Source organism: Nelumbo nucifera, chromosome 6 (assembly GCF_055504915.1).
Source record: "Nelumbo nucifera cultivar China Antique chromosome 6, China Antique-T2T, whole genome shotgun sequence".
Lineage (NCBI taxonomy): Eukaryota > Viridiplantae > Streptophyta > Magnoliopsida > Proteales > Nelumbonaceae > Nelumbo > Nelumbo nucifera.
Window position 1 is genome coordinate 49,709,539 of NC_142654.1, and position 12,761 is coordinate 49,722,299.

The window sequence follows — 12,761 nt, forward strand, 5'->3', positions numbered from 1 at the left end:
TTTTGTTTCCAATCAAATTGTTTTTCTTTCATCACAGAAAGGAGGGCTCAAGTAAAGGATGCATGAAGCAAGAGCCAAAGCCTCTGAATCCACTTCTTCCAAAGATTACAATGGTTGGAATCTCAACTGGAGAGGGAGGGCAGATGAACAGAGCCAGTTTAAAGAAGATGATGGAAGATCTGACACGGGAGTTGGAACAGACAGGTCAGAGAAGTGGTAGCACCGAACCTTGTAATGAAGATAGGGATCCCCTTTTCGTAGCAAATGTTGGTGATTACTACTCCAGCATGGCTAAAACAGGCTCTGCCAGATGGGTTCGCTCTGGGAATAGTTGATGTGCTATTCATTCATGCTAGCTTGAATTGAAGTGTCTATAGTCTATACCTTCAATGAGGGGCGGAAGAAGTCTTCGCTGGATTCAACTCTCCCAAGTCTCTCTCAGAAGAGCAGCAAAGAGGTGTGGATATCGATCTGTTATGTGACTTTACGAGTTAGGCCACCCAATCAATGTCAGAAGAAGAAAAGTATGTCTCTCTCTAGCTCTGTGTTTCATTATAATAATAATATTATTATTATCATTATCTTAGAATAAATAAATACAAGGAAGCTGTAGTAATAGATTAGACACGCCTTGTGGCTCTGCTGTGGGCACGTCGGCGGAGCACTTCCCCAGTTGTTGTAAAGCCAAAGTCAGAACATCATGGAGGAGAATGATTGCCGATAAAAGCAAGAAAGAGGGAGAGTTATGGGCCAACCACTAAGCAAAACCAGAATGTAGGATTTCAGAGTTATGGGTCAAGGTTTCCTGTTTCCTAACCATCTCATCTATTGCTTTGTCATTTGACGGTTGATAAAAAGTAAAAACTGTTGAGCGCTCAATAGTCTGCCGTCTGATCAGGTCGATATTTCTCCCTTCTGTAGATCCGTAGCCATGATTGGTTCATTAAAATGGTGGGGTATCTTATCCCTTCATTTATTGCTTTGCCACGTGGAAAGTTTTATGTAACAACGTTGTCAACTTACTATAGATGGATGGATTATAGTTTTCTTTCCATTCTTCATTTTTTCTTATAAAAGCTTCGGGTAAGCACCGTAATGATGGAGGGCACAAATGAAGATAGAAATGTTAGATGGGTTGGGTTCCTGAATCGTAAACCATAAATGACTAAGCAAAAAGGTAGCAAGTGATTGAGACACCTGATTGTGGTAGTAGTGATGGACCTGATGGTGATAGTGCTTAGTGTGGCACTGGCACTGGCACCTCAGCCCCCACTTTGAAATGAAGTGGTGAACCAACTCTCTCTCTCTCTCTCTCTTTCTCTCAAATAAAGATATCTATACATTTTTCGGATAAAATGGGAGAGGGGGAAGTTGGGGTGGGGTAACGTTTCTTATAGATGGCAATGTTTTCTATGATAGCAACGGTATCATCTATCAAGTACAAGTCCTTCGGGACGAGACGAGCTCACAATCCTCTTAAGATGTTGCATACCATCACTTGTTTGTCATTTTGGAGGAAAAACCTTTCAGGCTTTACTCTTAAGAGATGCTGCCAAAACATATATATATCAGTGTGTGTGTGTGAATATGTGAAAAGAAAGAATTGAGAGAGAGAGAACAAACATTTGATTGATGAGGACTGCTATTACACATTATGCATATCTCTGCATCCTATCAACCTATAGGCTTATTTCTGAGCTTATCCATGTGTTGAAGAGTCTAAAAAGTAGGTTTCTTTATCTATATATCTGCTAATGGGCCCGTGCAATGCATGGAAAAAAAGATGTTGGGGCTTATTGGGCTTAAAATTTATTTCTCTATGGGGCTACACAACCCAGGGATAAGGATGGCAATTTCGCCCATCCTCACCGAGTACCTGGCCTCCTTGACCAAGCAAGGATGGAGAGTGAAGTCCACACCCTGCCCCAACCTTATTATATATATTAACCAAGGTTCAAAGTATCGTTACGTATTGGCCCATATCAGCCGATACGTATCGTTCTGGGACCCTTTCGATACGCCCCTATAGTGGGTGTATCGGGGGTCTGATCGGTTCAAGGGATGGAGGGGTCCTAGATCGGCTCCCCTAAACCAGTTTTGGAAAAAAAATAAAAAAAGTAAAAAAACAAGTATCAAAACGCCCGATACGCCCCTACTGGCGTATTGGGTGTATCGATATTTTGAACCTTAATATTAACTATATGTGTATATATATTATATTAAGTATATAATATTATTTATATTATATATATATATACATATCAAATTGTATTTAAAATATTATTTGCATTTTAGTTTTTCCTTTATTTTAAATAAATGCATTTTTGGAAACAAACTTTTAATTAAAAAAATTTAGGGACTTAGGTCCTCGATGTAAAACTTGTCTTCGTCGAGGACTGGAGATGCATGCTAATTTTTTCCCGATGGGAGTTAGGGTTAGAGACGGGGATTAATTTAAAACTTGGGGTCGGGACAGGGAGTATGATTCCTACCCCGAACCCGCCCATTGCCATTCCTACCTAGGGGATTATCTCCCAAACCTATAAATATAATCTCAATAATTATAGTAATTATAAATGTAGTATCCAATACTTATGAAAATTATTAAAATTTTTAAATTATATTGGAAGATTTATAATTTAATTTTCACTAAATTAAAATACTAAAATCAGTACTTTTTAGTAATTAAATTACCAAAATCACTAACTATTTCTTAAAAATTATAGTAAATATCAAAATTACTGAAAAATAAAAAATAAATTTATATTTTTTGAAATCAATTTTCCATTGAAAAGATTTAATTATTATATGAGAATATCAGTATATATTAATAATTGACCAGAATTATTGAAAATATTAATAACTACTTATTGCTAAAACATTACTGATAATATCAAAATTACCAAAAATATAAAGAAATAAATTTATATTTATTGAAATAATTTTTTCAATGAAAAGTTACTGAAAATTTTTAATTATTAAATTTGTATTTATTACATTTTAATTAATTTTAATTTTAAAAAAATCTGAAATTAAATTACCAAAATCAGTCATTTTTAGCAGAAAGTTTTATTAATTAAATTTTCCAATTTACCAAAGTTATGAAAAATTATAATAATTAAAATTTATCTATTTTTAGCTATATTTAATATTTTTTTATTTAAAATATTTAGTTATTGAGATATGAAATAGTTTTTTATTTGGATCTTTAAAACATTGTTTAGTTACTAAAATTATTAATCCATCAAATTATAATCTCTCTCTATTCTCAGAAAAAAATTAAATAAATTTTATTAAACCACAAACCATTGCCTGGGTCAAACAATTTAGTGGTTCGACTGTTTGGGTCAGCGGTTTTTCGACCAATTCAATGGTTTCTTTTCCAAACTGTGGTCTAATCTAGAAAAAGGGCTTGGATAAACAATTGGTTCTAGGTCAAATGGTTTGACCGTCTAGTCTGGTTTTTTAAAACAATGCTTCTAGGAGGAATTTTAGGTGGGAGAGATAGTTTAAGGGAAATATTAGGAGGGATTGGTTAAGATATTGGGAACTTGAGAGAGAGAGAGAGAGAGAGAGAGAGAGAGAGAGAGGAGTGGAACTCTAGTGAAGATGAGAGGGTTGTCACGTGGCTACATGGAAGGGCTGGGAAAGGGCAAGGGAGAAAGGAGAGAGCACTAAGGAGAGGGATGTCGAAGTGGCCTATGTCGCTATATAATATAGTATAGATATTAGCAACAACTTGTGTGATGCACGAATTTTGTTAAGTGAAAGCTAAATAATAGAAACATATAAGTGTAGATAATTGTTTTATATTTTTATGTTTTAAAATGCAACCAGGTTGGGTTAGTTTTGGTTTGGCCATTTGTAAACCAACCCGGTTTTACATACATAAATACATACATACATACAATTATTTTAATATGAGAAAGTTGAAAAGTTCCCATATTTCTTAATATAAAATATTTTATATTGTAAATTTAAATATTTAATTTATTTTTGAATAATATCATTGTAATTTTTTAATTTTAAATTTAGTTTTTAACACTTAAATCTTTTGAACCAACCGATCCAAACTAATACCAGTGTCTTTAACCCAACATTGACTCAACCAGTTGGACTGTTCGAACCATCATTAGCCTTGATTTTGGGTTTGGTTATGTTGAAACCTGCTCTTCGGTCAAAACCGTTGACTTTGAGGAAAACTAATTAACAAAGGAGAAAATAGGCTAGAAGTAATTCATAAGAGAAAAAGCATCCAGTGCAAAATTTTGGCTAACCAGTGACCAACTAGCTAATGAGAATATAAGTTATTACATCTCGGATTTCAGTCTGTCTAGCTATCAAGGAACGAATGATTTTTTTTTTTTCATGTTTGGTAATGTACCCCATGGTTTTTAAAACCAACCCCGAGACCAAATTGGTCGGGGGTCCGGTTACTAGGTTGAACGGGTCGAATGGTCGGCCCATTTCGAAATAAAAAACGGTCAAAACCGTTCGAACAGTTAACCGCCCTGGTCAGCGGTTTGCTGACCAAAATCAACGGTTTTTTTAAGAAAATCCAGTTTTGGGAAAAAAACGGAACCAATCACCTGATCAGTTCCCGGTTTTTTCCGGTCCAGTCCGGTTTTGAAAACCATGATGTACCCATATCCTCCCTAAGGATTGTTGAATAGCGCAGCAGCGCACCTGTAATCCCCCTCCAAAGTTGGTGGCAGTGGGATTCAAATACCTGTTTCTGTAGAACGAGACAGCAAACCAACTGAGCCACCACCCATTAGTTGGTGAAGGATGAATGATCAACCCAAGGATCTCCGACCGGAGCCTCCCACAGTATGTCAATGCCCACCCTTCAATAAAACTCTCGATTCAAGGATGGCTTCGTCCCTCAACATGTCTACAATGTGTATAGTCTCTAATACGAGTATCTGAAACCTTCCTTCATTTATACAATAAATACTAAGACCTCCCCTCTATTTTTAAAATGGATTAAGACCTCCCCTCTCGCCGTTATATTTAACGGATGAGTGAAAAAGACAATACTGTCCTATTAGACTAAATGTTGACTTGTTGGGTTTTTAATCGAATTATAAACAAAATAAATTCCTGCAATTACCTCTAAGCCATTAAAAGAAAACAAAGAAAAAAAATATCAGGTTTAATTTATAATTGATTTATAATTTCTTCCTTATTTTAAATATTTTCTTGGGTTTCAAATAAAAAAAAAAATCTGTTGTTTGAAATTTAAAGAGGGTGGAGAGAAAAAAGAGACCGATCAAAGCTTTTGCCAAATGGATTCCAAATTGCAAAACCCATATATTTGGTCGTGAACAACTTCATGTCGCCAAAGTTTCTCCAAAGATCCAGAAGCTTAAAAATACAAGCGAAAAGGGTGATTGCCTTCAGGTCGATCTCCAAGTATATAATTGTCCATGTTAGTGAAGAAGAAAAGAAGTTCCGAATATGGCTGTTCACAGGTCAGGTTGGGTCGGTTTATTGGGGTTTTCCCAATCGACCCGACCTAGTCGGGTTACCTGAGGTGGAAACCGAAACCGACCCATTGATAGACAAAACCGATCTGGTTGGTTTGAGTCGGGTTGAGTCGGTTTGGGTCGGTTTGGGTTTTGTTCTTGTACAAAAAGGACAGGAAGCCTACAAATAGAAGGAAATTTATTTGACCATCATTTCAGCCATCTGAATTCAATTCAGAGTCTAAGATAAATCTTCATGTAAATCTGAATTAGTTGCTGTTCAAGAGTCCAAGATAAATCTGAATTCAATTCAGATAAAGAATAAAATCAATAAATTCTTCATATAAAAACAAGTGTCAAGTAAGACAAAAGTTATCAATAAAATAGAAAGTCAAACTGTTTTATAGAAAGAAGGCTGAAATATTTATATTTCAAGAAACTTTCTAAATTCTAATCTAAGTAAAAAATGACACCTAATTCTAATTGTAATTGCCTAATTAGTTGTCTATTTGGTGTAAAAGACTATAGAAATTAGGATAGATACAATTTAGTTAAGTGGGAACTAGAACTCTAGAAGACTAGTTAAGTAGGAACTAGCTAGAAGACTAATTGGTTCGGTTCAATTCGGTGCTGATAAAACTGACTGGTGTTGATGAAAACCCGGCCGACTCAAGTTGGGTCGATCCGGGTTAGTCGGATTGATTGGATTGGGCCTTCTTATGAACAGCCCTAGTTCCGAAGAATTCCTTCACCACCGATGCTGCCACCCTTTGCCGCTAATGCTTGATCTACTACTACACATTAGTCTCGCCATTTTTATCTATTATAAATGATTCATTGCATTCTCTGTAACAGAGGATGTATTTGGGATGGAATTTCAATGGAGATCCCAAGTTTGTTTAATTATTTGGATGGAAACCCAAGAGTTGGTAGGAAACTCAAATATTGAGAATGCTTAGGGGGTAGTATCAGGACATAGGAGTCAAATTGTATTTTATATAATCTCTGTCAAAATGTTGGATGATCATTGATCAGCCCAAGCATTTATAATTATTCTAATCTATAGAAACTGCTATTGGATTGAAATGTGCGTGACACACGTTATCATGGCCTTTGATCTTGTTGATCTCTGGGGAAGTATTTGTTCGATGATATTACGATATAAGGGAGATCTTAGTCCAGTTTAAAAAGAGGGTGAAGTTTCAGTATTTATAAGAAAATTGAAGGGAGATTTAAGTTTTTCACCTTTGTTTTTTTTGTTACCTAACGGTCATGCTGGTGGATCCCATGGCCCATTGGCCTCCTTTCTCTTAGAACAACCAGAGATGAATGAATTGAACGCACAGTAGAAGCATTAAGAGTTTCTTGGCTTCATGGGTTTGAAGCTGAAGGAATAGGAAGTAACTAGGAAAGTGGTAACTGAAAGCTTGCGACATTGTGGCCCTCATAACCCATCATTGTTGCACTCAGCCTTACAGAGGATATGAATTCCCCCTTAGAAGGGTCTGCCTCTTCTCATAATCACTTATCTGAGCTTATATCAAAAGTCGTTAGATCAGATGACTTGGGCCACCACCCACCAGCCCAATACTAACACCTATGTGAGCTTATATCTTCAGTGTTTATATGTTACCATTCATGGTGAGATGTTAGTATCACGTGGGTAGGAGAACCGGTTTCGAATTAGAGATGTACTCTTATCAATAGTGTTGCTGTCTTTTCACATGGGGACATTTTAGTATTGGCAGTGGTGGGAGTAGATCTCTGCTTCTCTTTGCCAGCCCATACATCAATTTCAGGATTCCAGGCCAACACATTTTACTACATATTTATATTTAGGCAACATCTATGTTGTTTGAACTACACAATAAAGCAAACAATTTTTAACCAGTGATAAAGATGATACATCACACATCACAATTGAATCTTTAGCATTGTTAAAGTGTTGTGTTGTTAAAGATTTGGAACCAATGCCATTTGATGAGAGGTATTTTTGAAAAATATCCTTTTTTTTTTATTTGGTACCTTTGTTGTTGCTGCCACATAGGCTCGTCAAGGTAGTACAAGGCTCGAGCTCGAGCTCGATTTGAGAATTTTTTTCTATAAAAATAAAAATAAAAATTATATATAAAAATATTTTTTATTTGGCATTTAAAAAATTAAGAATTACAATAATTAGTTATTATTATATATAAAAATAAAAATATTATATATATAATATTTTTATTATTTTTATTATTTTCTATAATTTTATATTATTATTATTATTATTATTATTATTATTATTATTATTATTATTATTATTATTATTATTATTATTATATGTATGCATGTAGCTATTTGAATCGGCTTGTGAGCCTCACGAGTCAAGCTTTATTAGGCTCGAGCTCGGATCAAAGTTCGATTGAAACTGAGCCGAGCCGAGTTTGAGTACCTCGTGAAGAGCTTGGCTCGTAGCCACCCCTATCTTCATGGTAAGATCAACCAACCCAAAATCCTCTAAAATCAGATATACATCACAATTAGGAATGGCAATGGGGCGGGGCACCCCCTACCCATCCCTACCTCGAAGTCACGATACCTTGCCCCGTACCTACCCCATCCCCGGTGGCGGGGCAGGGCATCCATTCCCCATTGGGGATGGGGAATCCCCGAATTTTCCCCGTTTCAAGGCAGTTACTTAAAAATTATCTATTTTATGAACAATTTATACATAAGATATAGGAATTTGGGGGTATTTAAGAATTGAATTATAATACTTTAGGGATAATTTAAAAATAAAATTATGGTATGTTAGAATTTTAAAAATCAAAACTTAGAAATATTTTAAATATCAATATTAAACCTAGAGATATTTTACTAATTTACCTTTGGATTTGAGGCGGATTCAAGGAATTATATACAAAACCCGTCCCCGTCCCGTACCCGATTTAGGGAAAAATTATTTTTCCCATCCCCACCCATCCTTATTTAAAGTCGGGAAAAACCCACTCCGTTCGAGACAGAACGGGGCCCCGGTTTTATGAGGGAAATTACCATCCCTAATCACAATTGAGAGGGCCATAGGGTCAAAGATCGGATCTGCTACCCATGAACTGTTACTATATCTCTATCCACCATATATTACAACTATGCATCGGTAATATCTCCCTAATACACGATGATGGTAGTACTCGAGTAAGGATGTGGGAGATGTTTTCATCAAATACACGATCGATGATGGTAGTACTCGAGTAAGGATGTGGGAACAACTTGTGGGTAACACAACATATCGCGAGTGATAGGGTCCACCATTTGCGGACTCATTCCAAATACCAACTTTGAATAGTATCAGATGGGTGTGGTTGGTGATTAAACGTGCTTTGGAAATCGCTGCCTCGTTGGAGCGTAGAAGGGCAAAGCAAAAGCAAAACATTAACATTCTTTGCAATGCAAATACGCTGCGGTGGAATTTGCAGCAGGGATTCATCTGCATGCCGCAATTCACAAGATGATTCGGATCCAACGTTGTAAAGGGGCCCCATTAACACCATTATTATTTTTGCTAAAGAATCCGGGTTGGTTGGAACTTAGGGTTGGAAGGCAAAGGCACGAGACCCATCCCGACCCCACACGGTTGGGATTTAATGCCTCGTGCCATCCACGCCTGTAGCCCGCTGAAATTCAAAGAGCGGACCAACAGATGACAGATGCTTTGCCGTCAATAAATCAGGAGAACCGTCGATATCAGGTAAAAAATAAAAAAAATTTCCCGATAAGCCATAACGTTTGACCAGCTCTTTGTCTTCAACGGTTCAGGATCCTCCGACACCGTACCGGAGAATCACAGCGCCAAAAGCGTTGCTTGCATTAAATCGCGAATTCGCGATGCATGCAAAAAAGTAAGCCAGCCGGTCTAGAGTAGAGATACACAACCACCAACCAACCAGAGGAGGAAGTGTGGGCCCCCCCACGAACTTGCTCGCCTCGCAAGCTGTTTCTTTTTATTTTTCTTTCCCTCTTTTTGATCTGTTCTTAAAGTAATTTCATTTTACCTGTCCCGATTCCACCACCAGATTCAGGACACGTGTTGTGATTTCCCCTCGTCGACCGCACACGTGTCTCTACGCACCTTAAATCACACGCTTTAGCCGTAGGAAATATCCTATTTATCAACCGTCCATCTCTCGTCGTACCGTGAGCCCCAGAGAGCCTCCCACCACCAATAACTTGTCTTCTACTCCTTTTAAAATGAAGGGAGAAGGGCATCGTGCCTCGTCATGGTACGATGCCGATGGTCCCCATCCCCATTCCCCACCCTAGGCTAGGGCCTTTCACACGCGCACGTATTGTGATAACGACGCTCTTCACGTCTATGGAGACGAACCAAGCCTCTGGTTCCGGTGCATGTAAATATGCAACAGCTTTTAATTTTAAATTATTTTTTTATTCTCTCTTTCTTTTGGACTTTTTGCCCAATAATTCACGAGTTATCTTAACTCGACTCGGTTTGAGATCGGCTCGACCGACGAGGGCATCCGGTGGCGACGAAATTACAAATTAGAGCGTGTGGACTTTTTATCAAGGTCCTTTGAGAGTGATTGTCCTTTTGTTACAAATTCAGGCCCACCCCCCTTTGACATTTTTACAAGTCAATGAAAAAGCAACAGCGGTTTCAGCCTCTGAAAAACCGCTTTTTCTTCTCTCTCTTCTCTCCAGTCTCGAACTATTATCTTCTACTCTCTCTTTCTTTATATATATATAAATAATATCGAAGCTCCGACTCAGTTAACCTCTCAAGTCTCTCTCTCTCTTTCTTTATTTATATCCCACCCTCTTCCCTCTTACCTTGTAAAGTCAGCGCCGTCCTTTGTCCCTTTGCATCTTGTTATGCTTAAACGGGAGCAGCAGCAGGAACGACGGCAGAATCAGGGACAGAAACATAGCTACTAGTGGCGGAAATAATCAATCGCTTCTCGCTGGAATCGCGCAAGTTTCAAGGCTGACCGGCCCGGATATTTCGCAGGCATGGAAGTCGACTGGGATCTGCAAGCGGTGGTGAGAGGCTGCGCCATCGGCACCACTCCCACCACCACCGCTACCTTCATGGAGGATCCTCTCTTCTGCTTTTCTCCTTCTTCGGGTCTGCAGCAGGATGATCATCTCCACTATTTCTCTGACCCTTTTCAATCCCCAACTATGGCTTTTGAGGAACTAGAGGATTTGTATAAGCCCTTTTTCCCCAAGTTTGAACCCCTCTCCCCACAAACCATCTCCCACACTTCGTTTTCGGCTCCTCTTGGAGGATTGAAAGATCAACAACAGCAGCAGCAGATACAACCACAACTGCAGCAGCGGCAGCAACAACAACAAAAGCAGCCTCAGGTGTCTCTTGCTGGGCCTCCTACTGCTGCTGTTTCTAGTACTACCACTGCTCATTCCCAGACCCCTCGATCCAAGAGAAGGTTAGTCCATCTCTTTGCCAGATAGAATTGAAGATTTCGCAGATACTCATGTCTTAAGATGTACCAGTTGTCTAATGTCTTGCCTTTAATTTGTTTCCACTTTTTTTCTTTACACAGAAAGAACCAGCAGAAGAGGGTTGTTTGCCAGGTGCCCGCCGAGGGCCTATCTTCTGATATGTGGGCTTGGCGCAAGTACGGCCAGAAACCCATCAAGGGCTCGCCCTATCCCAGGTGGGTCTTTCTTTACTCTAGGGTTTTACGCATTTTTCTCCTTTCCTAAATTTTTTTGTCTGTGAATTCCCATTCTTATACTGAATCGTTAATTCTTTTGTATTTACTTGTTTGAACAACAGAGGATATTACAGATGCAGCAGCTCCAAAGGGTGTTTGGCTAGGAAACAAGTCGAACGCAGCCGTACCGACCCGGGGATGTTTATCATAACCTACACGGCGGAGCATAACCATCCCCTCCCAACTCATCGGAACTCCCTCGCCGGTAGCACTCGACAAAAGTTCCCTACATCTCAACGGCCGACCACCGGCGAACCCGACACATCCACCACTAAACCGTCTTGTGCTTCTTCTCCAACTTCAGGAAGTGGTCTCTCACCAACGACCCCGTTAACCACCTCCATGGAAGACGAGCTCCTACAACCGATTAAGCAGGAGAGCCAAGAAGACGACGGGGAGGAAATGGTGGAGGACGACGAAGACGACGAGTCCCTCATCCCAGATATGGTGATAAACGACGATTTCTTCATGGGCTTAGAAGAAATCGCGGGATCCGCCAATATCAGTTCCTCCTCCACCAGCGCGGCCTTCGAAGACTGCTTTTCCGATCATCTACCGGCGTCTTTCCCCCTTCCTTGGCACGCCCACAACGCCGCCACCACCGCCGGCGGCATCTGACATGCCGGAAAAGACGCGTACTCTGACATTGGATACCAAGATTTCTCCAACTTACCAATTTTTTTTCTCTTTTTATCCGCGACACAGAGAAGAGAGAGAAAGAGAGTTAGAAAATAGAGAGAGAATCTCTCTCTCTCTCTATCACCATCTCACCACACTTGTTTTATAAACATCACCGTTGCCAGGTCCTTTGAGAAGAAGAGTTATTCCATGTTTCCGGTTGCACACTAATCAGATGAATTAGTTGCACATCCATCTCCATTTGATTGTGTATCATGATCATCATGTGTCCATGTAGATCCAAAAGTCAACGCAGATGTGTCCATCCTCTTCGTTAATTTTTTAATTAATTCAGTATTTATTTATTTATTTATTTTTTGGAACTGTCAAATTGGTACGATGTATATATATGTGTGACAGTTGTCCGTTCCCGTCCCGGGAGCCGAAGAGCGCCACCGACTCCGGTTCAGTCGCTTTATCACGTTTTTTATTCTTAGCACAGAAGATCCCTGCTCGCTCTGCATTGTAGCTGTACTGTGGACGGATGAAATATTCAAACATTATTTAATTTTAATTCGATTTTTTAGTTGGTAAAATAGAATACGGAAACCCTAAAATATTGTTCAATGAACAGATGAATCACCATGACGTCACACAACAACACTCTTACATCACAAGAATAATCCAAAAAGCTTTCTCTTTGATTCCAAAGAAGTCATGTGCCCATTGCAAATTGTTGGCTTGTCTCACTAAATTCATCTAGAGTTTTCTCTTCAATATAACCAAGTTCAAAAAAGAAAAAGAAAATCATCCCTTCCGATATGTTCTTACAAATTTGTCTCTCACATATCATGTGTAGGATTCATTATAAGATTGGGATCCACTATACATGTACTGTGCCAACATAGATCATGTTGGAACTTGTCGGAAGAGATTTTTG

At 38.8% G+C, this 12,761-nt stretch overlaps 2 protein-coding genes across 4 annotated transcripts in view; both read left to right on the forward strand.

Moving 5' to 3' along the window:
- LOC104613059 (uncharacterized) overlaps positions 1–1,054 on the forward strand; it is a 43,223-nt gene extending 42,169 nt beyond the window's left edge. For all 3 annotated transcript variants that reach the window (XM_019200428.2, XM_010280753.3, XM_010280752.3), the window contains one exon: positions 38–1,054. In XM_019200428.2, the coding sequence (XP_019055973.1) occupies positions 38–335 (298 nt within the window). In that variant the 3' untranslated portion in view covers positions 336–1,054. The remainder of the gene's footprint in view (positions 1–37) is intronic.
- Positions 1,055–10,236: 9,182 nt separating this feature from the next.
- On the forward strand, positions 10,237–11,957 carry LOC104613060 (WRKY transcription factor 22). Its single transcript, XM_010280754.3, has 3 exons — positions 10,237–10,912; positions 11,030–11,143; positions 11,266–11,957. Exons 1-3 carry the CDS (start codon positions 10,476–10,478, stop codon positions 11,819–11,821), a joined length of 1,107 nt encoding a protein of 368 aa, XP_010279056.1. The 5' UTR covers positions 10,237–10,475; the 3' UTR covers positions 11,822–11,957.
- The last annotated feature ends 804 nt before the right edge of the window (positions 11,958–12,761 follow it).